This window comes from Lonchura striata, chromosome 4, assembly GCF_046129695.1.
Source record: "Lonchura striata isolate bLonStr1 chromosome 4, bLonStr1.mat, whole genome shotgun sequence".
In the NCBI taxonomy this organism is placed as follows: Eukaryota; Metazoa; Chordata; class Aves; order Passeriformes; family Estrildidae; genus Lonchura; species Lonchura striata.
Genome location: NC_134606.1, coordinates 64,168,626 through 64,185,291, shown reverse-complemented (window position 1 = coordinate 64,185,291; position 16,666 = coordinate 64,168,626). Strand labels below are relative to the sequence as shown.

Genomic DNA, 16,666 nt, shown 5'->3' with positions numbered 1-16,666 from the left:
AGGAGACCTGTTTGTTTGAGATGCATGTTACTTATTCTATCACTCTTAACACTGGCATTAAGTTCTTATATTCTGAGCTCTGTGCTGTGAATCTATTACCAGTAATAAAGATTAATCAAATCATAGGTTTCAATAGCTTGCAAGCCTTTATTCAAAATCTATTGGAACAGATTGGAAGTACAACCTTGCAAAAAAAGAAAAGCAAAACCCAAAGAACACTCTGCAAAACCTCTTCCATCTATATTTTACTCGAAAGAATTAGGGTATTACTGAAAAAATGTTGAGCTCTTGTCCACTTATCTTTGTATCTGACAATTTTGAACTGTAACCATTGGAAATTCTTCATTGAGCATTTGGACCAACAGTAGAAAAGGCTCTTTTAGGAGCAATTGTCAAACACTGAGATACTTTTGGTTATGGTAATTTGTAGCAATCCTTCTTCCCTTCTTCCCAGGTGAAAAGAAAGGAAGATTTGAAGTTTGGTGATGCAAGTAATGTTTCTGTTGGAGCATTGCACTTATTTTTTGTGTGACCCTGTAAAGTAGGAAATTTGTAGGTGTTCCTCTGAGTTAATATGAAGTGTGGAGTTGTCTCTTGACAACAAGTGACAGAACAAGAATATAACTGAGGAGTTTTACCAAACACATTTTTGTTGATCACAGCATGCCACTATTTGATGTCCAGAGTGAGAATGAGGCTGTCCAGGACAGGGTAAATGAATTGTGCCCAGGTCATGGGCATATCAGGGGAATTGCCAGTATCCTTGGGCATGGAGCTTGTGGGGGATACCAATTAGCTCTGCACTGTTAGGAAATGAGTATTTGGCTACATATCACAGGAGTACAGGCAATTCTCAGAAGTAAAACGACAATTTCATTCTATGATAAAATACTGTTTTCCTCTTCAGAAGCCTTAGTGAGGAGTATTTGCATTCTTTCTCCTGAAAGCAATCTTACATGAATAACTGAGGCAGAATTTTTCATGTTTTATTGCCTGACATTTAAAACTTTTAAAGACTGAAATGGCTTCCTTTATACTTACATACTAGAATTTGATTATTTGCCTTTTTTTTCTTTTTCTCACGTTTGCTATTACAGTTCAGTGTCAGTGCTCCAAATTTTTACCTTCTTTTTCTTTTTATTAGGTTGTAAACAAAATGGCACTAAACTTGGTGATGTAATACTCCCACCATGGGCAAAAGGAGATCCTCGTGAATTTATCAGAGTCCATCGGGAGGTAATTTGAATTTCAATGGTGAGAGTAAGAATGTCTGTTGGGACTTTCCACTGCACATTAATCTAAGCTCAATTTGTGCAGTCACAGGCCAGTCTTTGAGTTCAGGGTTGGTGTCTAATTATTGCCAAGGTCTGTAGAGCCAGCATTTCCTCTCTCTCCTTTTCGGCTGCAGAATACTCTGAGGCAAAACTTGCTTAATGAAAAGCTTTGTCAAAATGTAACAAAAATACATCAAATCATGTTCTGCGTTTCTCCATGTGGCAAATGTAGTAAACTCAACCAATGAGCAGTTTGTCTCATTTTAATGCATGCCTTCTGAATTTCAGGCTCTGGAATGTGACTTTGTGAGTGCTCACCTGCATGAGTGGATTGACTTGATCTTTGGCTATAAACAGCAAGGTCCTGCTGCAGTAGAAGCTGTAAATGTATTTCACCATCTCTTCTATGAGGGACAAGTGGACATATATAACATCAATGATCCTTTAAAAGAGACAGCTACCATAGGATTCATTAATAACTTTGGACAAATACCAAAGCAGGTATACTCTTCATAGAATTCTTACTTTCCAGTTAACACTCAAGTTGAAATGTGTTAATATAAAACAGGAAGGTGTTTTAGGAATGAAACTTCTTGGCAGTGTTTATTCATAAATATTCTTCCAGTGATACAAAATCATAAACTACACAAAGATTGACTTTGGGCTTTACTTGTGAGATTAGAAATGTCTTTTTTTTTCCCTTTACATCCTTAAAATAAAGGCATAATGAATTATAGCTCAAAAGAGAAATATGTTCCTGCTGCAAAATCATAGGAGAGGAATGAAAGTGCAACTTCAAAGTAATGCCTAGTGCTAAGGTATTGGAAGTTACCCTGTAATAAAACAATTTCTGTAATAACTTCTGCTTCTTTTTTTTAATCCTAGTCTCATGGGTGATTCACTCTTGAAGGACAGCCGTAGTTAAGGAGCTGTAAAGACCAGTTTTTGGTGCAGCTTTAAAGTTTGTTTTCTCTTCAACCGACTACATTAAATAATTCAATGTAATATTAAATCTTGGGGTTCAGGTTTGGGGGTGTCTCAGTGTTGGTTGTTTTGATTTGGGTTTTTATTGGGCATTTCTTTGGAGTCTTTTTACTATCCAGTGAAAATCTTAAGTGTCTGGTAAATATTTCCAATCCTAGATCTGGTGGAAGCCACAGATATCTTCAGCATTGGCTGGGAATTCAAGCAATGTGTTGGAGACTCTAAACTCAACTCTCAGCACATAATGTTTCAGGACAGCCACAAGATATTTCCTGTGGCAACCCACTTAGAGCTATATGTCTCTCATTGCATGGAAGGAAGGATAAGAACTGCTCATCTGTATTCTCTGGATTTTCTCTTTTCCCTTCCTTGCTCTCAATAATCTAATTCTGTAGTGTCTGTAGGGTTTTCCCCTCTTATGTAATAACCAATCCCTCTGTGATGGTAATCAGACGTGGCCCAGCTAAAGCCAGATGGACAGACAGAGACTGGGGCAGAGGGCAGGGCCATAGAAGAGCAGTGCAGCTGAGACCCAGGCTCTGCCTGCGTCCTCAGATGCCTGTTAGGTACAAAGCTGTGGTAAAATCTACCAGGAAGTGCATGATGCTTTGCTAGAGGAAATAGACTGCAGTAAACTTGGGAAACTCAGAACTTCCTTAAGGCTTTGTTGATGGTGAGTGCTTTTGGAGCACATTTTTATGTAACTGTAGAGTTTTGCTGTTTCCTTCTGTTATTTTCCAAAGGGGATCCAGGGCAGGCTCTCTCAGTGACATGGCTGCTGTGCATTTTTGCACTCCTTTCCTGCACAATGTAACATACATCTTTGTCCCATCTCTTCCACTAGTAATGTGCCTGGCAGTTTTGGTTTATATTTTAAACAGTTATGATGCAAAACAGTGCAGAGCTGGTGGTGTGTTTGGAAGGGGGCTCTCAACTCCATGAGGGTGCCAAAATGCCACAGCCTGAGGGGGCAGAACAACTTTGCTCCTTGTGGGTTTTCGTATTGTTTGTTGAAGGTTTTTGAAATGTTCACCATGAGTAGTTATTAGTGAATACTGAGAGCAGTGAAGCATTTGCTTGCCTGCAGAATTTTTAGAAGATACATTGGATGTATTTATGATCTATTTAAGTTAGTGCCCTTGTAAACCTGTATTTTTTGATGATAATTAGTTTCTTGATGAATTTCAGCTCTTCAAAAAACCTCACCCACCAAAGCGTGTTAGAAGTCGTCTGAATGGAGAGGCTGTGGGAACCTCTGTGCCCCCTGGTTCCACAGGTGACAAGATCTTTTTCCATCATTTGGACAACCTGCGCCCATCTCTTGCCCCAGTGAAAGGTAAACTTTAAACTCACAGTTGTTATTGCTGTTTCTTTGCCCAGGCATTCAGAGTTTCAGCAAGATTTTTTTTTCTTTGCCATCTTTTTCTTACTTCTATTATTCTTACTGCCCATAGTTTTGTGAGAAAGACAAATTCAAAATATCCTAATGCTGTACTGTTATGTTCTTAGCTACTTTAAAGGAATTTGGGAAACACCATAGCTGCACCAGTTTAATATGACATTTTTTAAATAGAGGGATAAAATGGAGCCCAAACACCTCTTTATAAGTTTGAATTTAACAAACAGCATTTGGAGTATGTTGTTTCTGGGCCTGTGGTAGCCTCTATTTTTGTGGTTTTCACAGCAAAAGGATTATTTATCAGTGCCAAGAAATACTAAGGAATGTTGGCAGGAAAGTGTGGTGTTGGTAGCTGCACTGAGACAAAGTGGTTTTTTACTTCAAATCTGACATTGGACTGAACAAAAGTTAGTTGTCTGCAAGGCAGGTAAATGCTATACAGGGATTTCTTTCCTAGCTGAGTAAAGCATAATCTGTGGCTCCCTGCTGTAAGGAGAGAAGGGTGTTCTATTAAATGGGGCATAGCAGGGCTTAGAGAGAAGACTCTAAGTCAGGAAATTAGAAAGCACTAATCTATATTTGGCCCTGCATTTGTTAGGAATGGAGCAAAAGTTGCCATCACTGTAGCTGATGCAGAGAATGTATAAATAGTCACTACGGAGACCTAGCTTTGGAAGAGCAGCAGGTACTCAAAGGGATCAGATAGTATTTGTCTTTCCCAGCAATAAAACATAACCTCATCTTCTCTTTCAGAGCTCAAGGAGCCTGTGGGGCAGATCGTGTGTACTGATAAAGGCATTCTGGCAGTAGAACAGAACAAGGTTCTCATCCCACCCACGTGGAATAAAACATTTGCCTGGGGCTATGCAGACCTCAGCTGCAGACTGGGTACCTATGAGTCAGACAAGGTTTGTAATCTGAAATTTGTTCCAGTAATCAGTACTCAATAGTGAAAAAAACATAACAATGGACATTTATTTTACATGTGAATGAAATAATCTTCTACTGCATCAGGTTTTTTTGCTCCCTCTTGAGGGCCTTCACCAGGACACTGGCAGAATACAATTAACTCGTAATAGTTTTTTATCAGGTCTTAGTGACCTAATGAGTGCAAGGTGGCAGCCAGGTGTTTTTTTATCCTACAAAGTACTAGTTCTGCAAGTAATTATTTGTTTTCTATATTTTTAGGCCGTGATTGTTTATGAATGCTTATCAGAATGGGGTCAGATCCTGTGTGCCATTTGCCCCAACCCCAAACTAGTTATCACTGGAGGAACAAGCACAGCAGTGTGTGTATGGGAAATGGGTGTCTCTAAAGAAAAAGCTAAAGCTCTCACACTGAAACAGGTAAAATACAGTAAAGCTGTAAAGTAATGTTATAACATCAAAGTAATTGTGTAAATGGGTGTTGCTCACCTTTAAAACCATGAGTCCAGCAGATCTCAGGCGAATGGAGTAGTTGAGATGGTAATCTGCATTGAAAGTGGGCAAAATGCACCTTTAAAATTGCATTGTTTTTAAGAATAGTGGATCACCAGGAGCTTTCTGGAGACAAAGGGCATTTCCTAGTGATGTTAACAAAATTATACAGGTGAGTTTTGTGAAATTATCTGCTTTCTAGTGTTACATGTAATACCCCCATCTAAAAACTGTGTCAGGAAGGACATAAAAGGAGGCTGCTGTTGCAGAAGATGAAATGGGAAAGGCTTATAAATACAATTGCATGGCAAAGGATTTGGAAAATACAGAGACTGAGTAAAATTGAGATTAGAACAAGATTTGAGATTTCAGACCTTGGTTGCTAAGCAACTGGTGGACAGGGGTGTAGCTAGTGGAAGGTAACTCCCCTTTTTGACCCACAGACAGATCCATGGGTCAGATAAAATGTTCTGTCTCATCCCGCAAAAATGTGTAGTTTATCCTGCACCTGTAACCCTCCCCTGAAGTATCATGTATCTGTAATCCCATTGGTGCAAAGTTTTATTCTGCACCCACTTTGAAGCCCCCTTGATAAGGTGTACCCGGGAGACCAGGGCCCTCTCTCCCATCCCTTCTCTCTGCCCTCTTGGGCCCTCTCTTGGAACTCTCTCTCACTATCTCGCTCTGCCCCCACTCCTTGGGGCCTGACTTCAGAGATCTCTCCATCCCTCCCAACCATCCAGGACCAGCCCTCGCCACAGGCTGCCTTAAAGGTTAATTTTCCTCTTTTAAAAAAAAAAAAATCAATTACAGCACTTTTTAATCTCAAACAAGCACCCATGCTTTAAAGTCAGCTGCAGCTAAGTGCAGAGTAAGTTTTGTGTGTTTACTAAAGAAAAAACAAACCCAACAAATGTAACCAAAAAAACCCAACCACAAGTAAGTCTAGATATTCTGGCAATGTATCATTGTTAAAGGTTGTGTTACTGTTCCATTAGCATCTCAACTGTTTTTTAGAGGAAGTCTTTCCCTCAAATTTATTAAAAGAAATTTAGAGAATTATTTACTCTTGTGCAGTAATCAACTGTCCAAAGCTGCTTTTCTGAAATGTTTTTCTTTAAAACTGTACACGATAAAACACTGTATCTTAAATTTTGGGGCAGCATATGTGAATATATTTACTCTATTCAGCAAGTTTTATTTTAACTGAGTAAGGTGCAGTAGTCTGACTGTATTTCAGATTCTTTTTCCAATAGTTAGATTAAGCCTGATAGTAAAAGTAAGGCCTAATATGTGTAGATACTCATACTTTTCTCCTTCTTCCTATTGACTTTGCTTTTTTGGCTGTATCTCTTTCTCATCTCTTTTGTCTTCTCTTAGTCATCAGCAGTTGCTGTAGGAGTCAGAATGTAATTTCAGGTGCAGCCTGGAACACTTTCTGGCCTTAAAGGCTACTTTAATGATGCAGTATAGAGTTTTCTTCAGTGGAAGGATCTGTAACATTAGACCCTTGAAATTTTATTTTGTCAGAGCTCTTTTTAAATGGGAAAAAATATTATTTTTGCCATTTTCAGTTATGGAAATAGTTATCAACTGAAGACTTATAAGGTGGGTGCATCTTCTGATGGGATATTCTGGTTATTCAGGTAAGAGGCTTTGATGTGGAATTTTTGTGCTCTCTCCTGATTTTCACTTTTGCTTCTGCCTTGTGTTTTGCAGGCACTGCTGGGTCACACTGACACTGTCACGTGCTTAACTGCATCGCTGGCATATCACATAATTGTGAGTGGCTCCCGGGATCGCACCTGCATCATCTGGGATCTGAACAAGCTCTCCTTCCTGACACAGCTCCGAGGGCACAGGGCTCCAATTTCTGCACTCTGTATAAATGAATTAACGGTGAGAGCCAAACTCTGTCCACCAGGCTGCAGTAGGAACAGTAGCAAGAGTTGGAAATCATTAAACCAAAGGAAAAAACCCACGAGGCTCTCCTGTTAATTTGGCAGAACTTGTATAACTCGTCTGAAAACTGATTAGCAGCTGGTTTAGGAATAATTTGTGTCATTTGTCTAGAGCAAATGGATGGCTGCATTCCATGCAGAGTGGCTTGAGCTCAGAAGAGGTTATTTATTAACAGTGCTGGAGGCAGTGTATTTAGTGTGACATTCCAAGTGAGCTGCCAGATCTACTGCACAAGCTAAGAAGAGCTTTTGATACATGATCTTGGTTGACTTCTCTTGTCTTAAGCTGAATTTAAAGGAAACGGGATACCTTGGGTGACAGTGCAGTGCCAGTTGTAGTGGAAAGAGTCGTATCCTAAAAGCTTCTGTCCTTGGTGGTCCTGTGAGTTACGAGTCACCATTTATCCAGCTCCCATGCATGGCCTTCAAGGCTGGATGGACTCTGTTGCAGCCAGAGCAGATGCAGTGGTTGAAATCAAGACAAGAGAGAGCTGTAATGCAAGCTGTATTTTTGCTGAAGGATACCTACAACTTTGTATTGAAATCTGGAGGTGTTATTTGTCTTTGCAGGGAGACATTGTATCATGTGCTGGCACTTACATCCATGTGTGGAGCATTAATGGCAGCCCTACTGCAAGTGTAAACACCTTCACTGGTCGAAGCCAGCAAATTATGTGTTGTTTTGTGTCAGAGATGAATGAGTGGGACACGCAGAATGTCATCATAACAGGACATTCGGACGGAGTTGTCCGGGTAAGTACCAGCAATCACTGTCTGGAAAATAAAGCTTATGCCTTGGTGGTGGTAGTATGTAGAAAAGTCATGCCTATCCAGGACAACACAGTGTCCTGACCAGGACCAAAGCAGTTCTGCTTTACTTGGGAATTTCACTTGAACAGTTCTTTCTCCTTTATTGATGCCCCCATTGGGATGTGGTAACCAGCAATAGTCAGCAGAGAATACATTTCCTTCCTGCTCTGTTTTGGTCACCAGCTTTCATACCTGGAGGCTATTGTTTTGGTTCACCATTTTAGTTTCATACACCTCGAGACAATTAATTTTGCTTGGCTAGAAAGAAAACAGAAGCCTAATGTCAGCTCTGATACCTACAAGTCTAACCCAATTTTCAGTACTTTTGGGTGCAGCCTTAACCAGAATCTCCTGGTCAGATAGCTGTGTGGAGTGGATTCAGGCATGAACACAGATGTCCTCTTATAGTTTCTAGCCCTCAAAAACAGACTTTAGTATGGAGATGGGACCTGTCTTGCATGTTAGCAGTGCAAATACACAGTTCTACTTAGCCATTTTAACTCTTCAAGTAACTTAGGAAAACACCAAGAGTTCAGTAAGTTCAGCCACTCTGCTTATCCCCTGTCCTTCCAGTTCTGGCGGATGGAGTTTTTGCAAGTGCCAGAAACACCAGCTCCAGAGCCTGTGGAGATGCTGGAAATGCAAGAGGACTGTCAGGATGCTCAGATAGGTATGTCTCCTCACAAGTGTTTGGTATTTCCCTGTTGTATCTGGTCTTTGCTATATACCAGGTCAAGTCCTGTGGGTATACAGTGCAGAATGGAATGATGGAGATTTTATCTCAAAAGGCAGTAGACATCCAGTAGGCACAATGAACAGAGTGTCTGCATTCTGTATTCAGCACTTTGCTTAAGGTAGTTTCATATTGCTACAAGTAAGAAAAATGTTGCCCATCATAGCTTTTTGTTCTGTGAAGGTGGAACTTTTCTCTGAGTTCGTTTTGGCTGTTGGTATGCTTGATGGATTGTCCAAAAGCTAGATATTTTTTAGTATGAAATAGAATTATAGCATAACAGCCAAGTTGAATATACTGATGGAACAGCTTAAACAAGACAAGCAATGATACCTTTTTTCGCTCTTGGAAGATTTTGGTCTGTGCCTTATGACTGTTTCTTTTAGCCATCTGGTCTTCCTCCTGCACTTTTCATGTAGAAGATATGATCTGGATTTGGATCTGAATCTTATGATATTCATTAGTAATTATTATATAAATATAGATTTTGGTTATTTTCAGTATCACTTGTAATATAAATGTCTTAGTTAATTGCTCTTTTGTGTTAACAAGTGCAAGTCTGCATCATATTTTTCAGTCCAAATTTCAGCATAGCTGACTGCTCTTACTTGTATAAGTTTTGCCAACCTGAGTGTTTCTGAAGTTTTTGCTCCTTTTGTCTATGATAGCCTTCCTCAGAGGGACTGTTGTAGGAAACAGCTTCAGCTAAGGCATGTCGTTCTCTGGCAAAACAGAAAAAAGTGCAAGAAAAGTGCAAAAAATATGAATGGTGTGATTTCTGGCAGGAGCTAAATCTCTGAAAAGTCTCTGAATGCCTGCATACAGTGTCCCTCTCTCAGCAGTTGATGCCCATTGGGGTGCAGGCAGTGCAGCACCAGAATAAAGAAAAAGTTCAGGCCATAACCAGGCTCACTAAAAGTGCCTTGTCCCCTGTTGTGCCAATCCAGGGCAGGAAGCCCATGAAGAGGACAGCAGTGACTCCGAGGCAGACGATGCATGCATAGGCCAGGATGCAAAAGTGCAGGAGAGCCAGAGCCAGCCAAGCAGCACCAGCCACAGGCCTCGGTCATCATCAGCCAGAGCAGTAGCAGCATGGTCAGCAGACAGCGGCTCTGATGACTCCAGGCGTTGGTCAGACCAGCTCAGCTTGGATGAGAAAGATGGATTTATCTTTGTCAATTATTCGGAGGGACAAGCCAAAATGCATCCCCATGCTCAGGTTAACCACCCCCACCCCAGCTATGGTGAAGCACGGCACTACAGCAAGCTCAAACCAGGTAAAAGAAACCATGCACAGCCCTCAGTTTTATTCCTAAATGAAATGTTATAGAAAAAGAGAAAAACTTGAATCTCTGAGGGAGATTTTGTTCTTGCTACAAAGTTGCAGTTACAAGTACGCTGGGGGAGGAGGGAACAAAAATGAGAAAAAGCAAATTTGGTTTATCCCCTCCCTCTTCCCACTCCTTTGTAGGATACAGATGGGAGCGTCAGCTGGTGTTCAGAAGCAAACTAACTATGCACACGGCATTTGATCGCAAAGACAATGCACACCCAGCAGAAATCACTGCGCTTGGCATCTCCAAGTGAGTAGCTCACACATGAAGGCTTCAAACATTTTTGGCTGCTGTCAGCAGGAAGAGGTGCCATTGTTCATAACTCTTCTGTGGTGCTTCAGTTTGGTGTAGCCTTCTTCAAGGACTGAGAGAAAAACACTAAAGAGAGGAAGACCTGTTCGGCTGCACTGTGTTACACAGAGTGTTGCAGCTCCACTTAGAGCAGGGCAATTGGGGCATTAGTCACCACCCCAGTGCTTTTCCCTTTTACATCCTCTGATGTTTGAAATCGGGCATCGCTGCTTGTGCATTACTGTGGCAGAGTTGTTGCAAAAATGCTTTTGCTTTTCCTTGCAGGGATCACAGCAGGATCCTGATCGGAGACGGCCGGGGCAGGGTGTTCAGCTGGTCGGTGAGCGATCAGCCGGGCCGCTCCGCAGCCGACCACTGGGTGAAGGACGAGGGCGGCGACAGCTGCTCAGGCTGCACCGTGCGCTTCTCACTCACCGAGAGGCGGCACCACTGCAGGAACTGTGGACAGCTGTTCTGCCAGAAGTAAGCAGCCAACAGCTCCCTTTGGGCTCTTTTCCATACAGGATTTTAGGTGGGGCAAAGCTCTGAAATACCACAGCCTAAACTGTGTGCAGGACTGTGAGGATGCTGACTTAGGGGCCACAAGCAGGTAGGCTCAGACAAAATGTATCACGTAGAGGATGTGTGCGACCTCTCCTTACCCACAAACTGAAGTGCAAGTCTCGTCTCTGGGTCAGAGATGATATTTCTAGTTTTATCTGAGTCTAATCTGATGACAACAGCTGTTATTTAGCTATCTGTCATGCAGTCTCATTGCATTGACTCTGTGGTGATCATTTGAGTTAAATTCTGCTTCTGCCACACTGCATTGCATCTCCATGTCAAGGTGAGTTAGGACAGTTTCTGGTGATTGCAGTCATGGTGATAATACCCACAGCTCAATAGAAAATGGGTAGAAACAGAGAGGACCTGTTTTCAATGATGGTTGTTTATTCTTCACAGGTGCAGCCGGTTTCAGTCAGAAATCAAACGGCTGAAGATTTCCTCACCGGTTAGGGTGTGCCAGAACTGCTTCTACAACCTGCAGCACGAGCGAGGCTCAGAGGAGGGGCCCAGAAATTGATGGGGGCCTGGCAAACCTCATCCAGCCCCACTGTCACTCCAGGAACCAGTGAGAGCATCGGAAGGAATCGGAATATTGTCTGTTTACACTTACGTTTATACTTCATTCTAGGCACTAAGAGTAAAAAGGGATCATTGCATTGGTTTGTGTTGACAGAAGGCAGACGAGGCGAACAGCATCAGGAGGGGAAGAGCAAGGCCCAGAAAGACACGGTTAATAACCAGAAATCCAATGGAACTGGCAGCCCATGAACCCATGCTGGGGTAGCTGTCACGAAAATCCTTACTTATCCTAAACACCCCTTCTTGTCTTGTTTTTGTAGTTAGTCATCTTAACTGGGGGGGGAGGGAGGGCAAGGCTTTTTAGAAGATAGTTGTAAATCTGCCTTCTTTGCAAGCAAATGTGTATATTGTAAATAGGTATAATGGCCTTTTTATCTAAATATGAACTTAACTGCCTGTTACATGGGACTTTAGATTAACCACTGTACTTTGGCATCTTTATCTCATTTATCAATTTAAATATGAATGTTAAAAAAAACAAACCACAAAAACGGAAAACTCAAAGGCATTATGTGTATTTCTGTTAAGAATCCAGTCTGTGCATGTTTGTTCTTTCAGTTCCCCACAGTATCTTAATTTAAGTGAGGCTATTCATAGAATTACACTGATTTTTTCAGAAGAAAACGTTTTTGAGAATAGGACTTGGAGTATTTTATTCTAGCTGTAAGATAACCAGAAACTAAATTGTACACTTGTGTTGCATTTTATACCAAACTACTTACCACCTCAGTGTTGTTCATATTTAATAAGGCCTCTTTTATACATATGTCAGAGCTGCAGTTTTGTTAATTACTTACTGTTCATTAGCAGCTGATTCATGCAGTGCAAGAACCAGCTTTTACCTTCTTTAGTCAATAGCAATTGGCTTTTGCATATAGGTACAGAATTAATTTTTTGTGCATAAAACTGAACTGCTGTAGTGTCCCATAGCTTCTCTGCAAAAAACCTTTTTGTAACAACAGGCATTGCTCTAAAGCAGAGTGATCCTGGTCATGTCAGAAATGCTCCTCGGAGCTCTCTGTGTCTTTCAGCACACACCATCAGCTTGAGGACAGCAGTAGCTTTCCATTATGGTTTTTAAGTTTCAATATGAATTTAATTGCAGTGTTTTTTTACTACTCTGTCATTTATTTTGCACTACATGTGGGATGAAGTAGAGACACTGATGTCCACTGGGATTGGAGCATGTACATTGGGATAGGCCCATGGACTTAATTTCTGCATGAGGTCTTGCCCCAGTGGGTTTTTGTTTGGGCGAGGGGGTAGAGGGAGGGGCAGCAGGCAGGCTGGTGGTTAGTTCAGTTTTGTTTTTTAACATATGTATATATATTTTGTAAATGAGTGACAAACTGATCTACAGCTAGGTATATTCACAATGGATTATTTTAAATAGAGGTAAGAATATGACCCAGATCAACAGAAGACAGGTGACTCTGGCAGTACTTGAGTGAATATTGTCACTCAAAGGGATGGGATTATCCTTCACTTGGAATGACTTGGGCAGGCTCTGGCCCTGGGACAGCAAATCCTTAAAACCAGCGTTGTTGTTGGAATTGCACCATCAAAAATTCCAGGCCCTCTCTGTTGGGGTGAGCTCCTTCCAGAGGGTCCCTGGCACTGTCGGAGCACCCCTGTCTTCTCTTGATTTGAGCTTTTAGCAGTGAATAATTTGTTAATTCTGACCACTTACTATTTACCCTGGTATCACATGTTTATGCACTGAAGGTTAAATATGTATTTTGATACTTGTTTGTTTATTATGTATGTGCTGGTCTGTAAAATGAGATATTCCTGTTTTGGTATGTATACTAGGTCCCCAAATGAACAGAAAGGCTTCTCTAGAGCCCTTGCACACTGTTGAGTAAATGCAGGTTTGTTGAGCTTAGCTGACCCAAATTTTGGATCCAAAGAGTGATGGTCAAGTAGCCACACTGACTACTGGCTACTTGGCAGATTTGACCCTAAAAACAGGAAGACGTCCTCAGTAAGTATGTGCAGAGCACTGGAATTTCTGTGTTCAGCTGTTCTCTCTAACGTTGCCTTCACCCTTCCCAAAATGATGCAAAACCAGCATAGTTCAGAAGACAGGCTAGTGGCCTTAATGTTTTCTGTTTGAAGAAAAGGCTGTTTTAACAACTCTTAAATGCCTTCGAGTCCACAGTTTTTCTCCCCTTGCCTCCAGATTTACAAATCACCCCCAAATTGAAGGAAGCCTTCTTTCCTGTGGACTGCAGCTTGTACAGCCACATGGTTAAGCCCTAATAAAGGAAGGCTGTGACACCAACACTGATGTGGTCCAGCACTGAAGCCAGGACAGAGTCCTGCTGTGGGCTCCTGAGGACAGGGCTGTCAGCTACAGACACGGTGTACGGGTGTTGTTCTGCGCCTGCAGCGTTGGCAGCGCACTGAAGAAATCCTCATTCTTTAAAAAATTCTGCAGTGGGCAGGCTAGGCACAGTTTACATTTTGCAATCAAACCACCACAGCCCTCTGACTTAATTCTGTTCCCAAAAAAACACGTTTTTGTTTGTTGGAGGTGGAGGGGGGCAAACACACCTGCTCATATTCCCTTTGGCAGCTGGTGCTGTGGGCAACTGTGGTGTTCATGTGGGAATGGGGTTTTTTTCCATTTCATTCAAGCTTCTAATGCAAATACTTGCTTTGTTTTCCATGTAAAAATCTGTTGAGCAAAAATATATTCATGTACACTAACATTAGTAGACTGTATTCTCTGCAAGTACCTCACATGTCTTCTCCTGCCTTGTTCTTTGTAGTAAACTTATCCATGTACTCCTAACATTCGTATGTAGTGTGCAACTGTAATGTCATGCTTTTGAGAGGGGTTGGCTGCCTCCAGCCAACATTCATCAGTTCAATAGCAAAACACTTTAGATAAGTTATTTTGCACTTTCTTATGTATAAAATTGGTAGAAACTTATATTTGCGTTATATCATTTAAAGACTCCTTTTGTTTTGGTAAATGAACTGTGTATAAAATACTTATGCAGTTAAAACTGTTTTTAGAAAGTATTTTTAATTTCAGCAAGTTTGGTTACTTGTTGCATGACTATTAACACAGCTGACTTTTTGTGTCAGTGCAATGTATATTTTTTTTGTCCTGTTATTAACTTGTAAGCCCTAGTTAAATGGCCATTTATTTGTACAGCATCAGGAGTAAATTGAAGATAACTGGCTAAGACTGGAGTGTGGAATTTTGTACTATATTGCAGAATCCAGTATCTGTTTTTTGGTGGTTACGTTAAAAGGCCTGACGATTTACTATCTAGTGTGCAATCTGTGATATCTGAATGTTCATTGTATATTTGTCTCCAATGCAAAAAGGTAGAGTAACACAATTACAACAATACATGATTAAATGCAATAGTTCAGGTACTGAAGTATTTTTTTTTCCATTTCAAATAAATACCTGCTATTTACGACCAAAAAGCTGTTTTGCATTTGTTGGAAAGACACATCATTTGCAGTTGAATAAACGTTTTTAACTCGGGAATGATAACTAATGAGTAACATTTCCTGTGTCATCATGAGGAGTAAGTTTCTGTTACTTGTCACAGTTTTGCTTTCTGAATGTGAGTATCATGATTTCATGATGGTGCAGCATGAAATCATATGCCTTAGTTTCTTCTTTTTTTGCTTTAAATTGTAGAGTGTGAATTCAGCAGAATGTGGAATCCTGATATCATAAGAGTTTTCCCCACCTAGGCTGATCGAGGATACTTAACCCATGCTGCTCTGCAGGACTCCTGCCAATCTACATCAGATTGCCTCTCCCACTGGCCAGTTGACACTGCCCACCCCAGTTATTCATCCCTCATCCCCTCCTACAGGTTGTTGCCCTCTGCCCACCCCACACTTAAGTCGTGCAGCTCACATGGTCCTGTCTTTTGTCTCTGGTCCCTTTGGTGGTGGATGCAATAAACCCCTTGCTGGAACGTAGCAGCCAGAGGCCCTGCAAGGCCTCCCTGGCAGTCACTCCTCTAAGATTCAGCCATTTTGCATTTTAAATATTTCCACACTGAAAAAAAAATGCTGTCTCTTCAGCAGTTTTGGGGGAGTTAACTGTTCTCAGCGGCTGCAGACACTTGACAGCTGCAGCCTGGGTGTTCTGCTGCTGCCAGGGAGCAGGTCATGGATGAGTGTCACCAAAGCACTCTGAGCCAGGTAACCATACCAACTCTGAGCTGTCGGTCTGGCATTGCCTCCCACTCTTTTTGGGGAGAGATTTCCTACTAACAGCAGCTCCAGGGTGCTCTGTGCAGCTGGGTCAATTACTATATGCAGTATTTCAAGCTCATTTTCCAGGCATGCTGGAGAGTGGAGGTGCCAGGAACAAGCACTCGGAAGTGGTGGAGCCTACAATCCTGATGGACCTTTTGACTGGGAAAGTGCAGTCCCAGCCCTGTAAAATCCCAACAGGCATCAGCTGGGCAGTTTTGGAGTGAAATTTGTTGAGTGACAGGGCAGCTCCTTTCAAGTGCCCCAGCCTTTACCTCTGGCTGCACCACAGTTCCTGCCAGGTGGAAGCACTGCCCGGGACCAGGCATTCCATTTACCAGGTAAAACCAAATTTGTGGCCATTTTGCTGTGACTGAATTGTCTTTCCTGACAGGTGCAGTAACTCAGTTCAGAAAGGCGAGGCTGAGGTGTTTTCCAGGCTTGGTGTTCTGTATAAAATGCATGACTGTTTCTAAGGCATTCCTGGCAGCAGGATACATCTCTCTCCATGTTAGGATACAGATTTGATTTGCTAGTGAGGTTACTGTGCCACATGGTGTAGGGAGGAGGGTGGGGTAAGCAAGCCCAGGAACAGAGCTGATGTGCTGGGAGCCGAATCCTGCCCTGTCTTCCTGGAGAAGAGCTGTGTGGCACTGTGTTAAACGTGGGCCTGCCCCGCTCAAAAAAGGGAAAATTGTAAAGAATGGCACCAAAACCTGGTCACGGATAAACCTAAATGCAATCCTGCCTGCACCAGAGGGCACCAGAGCCCCTGGTGCAGGAGCCAGACAGGAGCAGAGACCATCTGGGTGGAAGTGTTTCCACTGCCAACACTGAGCTGGGGGGGAGGTGTAGCAAGGCTCTGCCCAGCAGCAGTGATGAAAATCCTGTGTGGGTGAGGAATAGGGGGTGGTGCTCGCATGAGCTCTGGGAAGAGTTTCCAGCCCTTCCCAGGGACAGCTTCTGAGAGCTTTAAGCTCTCCTTAATTTTGGCTGCTCTGCCCAGACTACCTTGAAGCTGGGGAGGGAACCACCCTGGTGTGGCTGCTGCTTGGCCGCCCTCTTTTCACAAGCAGCAG

The 16,666-nt window shown here is 42.1% G+C and overlaps 1 protein-coding gene across 9 annotated transcripts in view; it reads left to right on the top strand.

Annotated features, from left to right (window-relative positions):
* The window catches only part of WDFY3 (WD repeat and FYVE domain containing 3), a 152,163-nt gene extending 137,301 nt beyond the window's left edge, over nt 1-14,862 (top strand). For all 9 annotated transcript variants that reach the window (XM_077783021.1, XM_077783020.1, XM_021541464.3 and 6 more), the window contains 12 exons: nt 1,145-1,236; nt 1,563-1,775; nt 3,447-3,594; nt 4,411-4,565; nt 4,846-5,004; nt 6,796-6,975; nt 7,608-7,790; nt 8,421-8,517; nt 9,528-9,857; nt 10,052-10,163; nt 10,491-10,688; nt 11,169-14,862. In XM_077783021.1, coding sequence (XP_077639147.1) covers nt 1,145-1,236; nt 1,563-1,775; nt 3,447-3,594; nt 4,411-4,565; nt 4,846-5,004; nt 6,796-6,975; nt 7,608-7,790; nt 8,421-8,517; nt 9,528-9,857; nt 10,052-10,163; nt 10,491-10,688; nt 11,169-11,289 — 1,988 coding nt within the window. In that variant the 3' untranslated portion in view covers nt 11,290-14,862. The remainder of the gene's footprint in view (nt 1-1,144; nt 1,237-1,562; nt 1,776-3,446; nt 3,595-4,410; nt 4,566-4,845; nt 5,005-6,795; nt 6,976-7,607; nt 7,791-8,420; nt 8,518-9,527; nt 9,858-10,051; nt 10,164-10,490; nt 10,689-11,168) is intronic.
* The last annotated feature ends 1,804 nt before the right edge of the window (nt 14,863-16,666 follow it).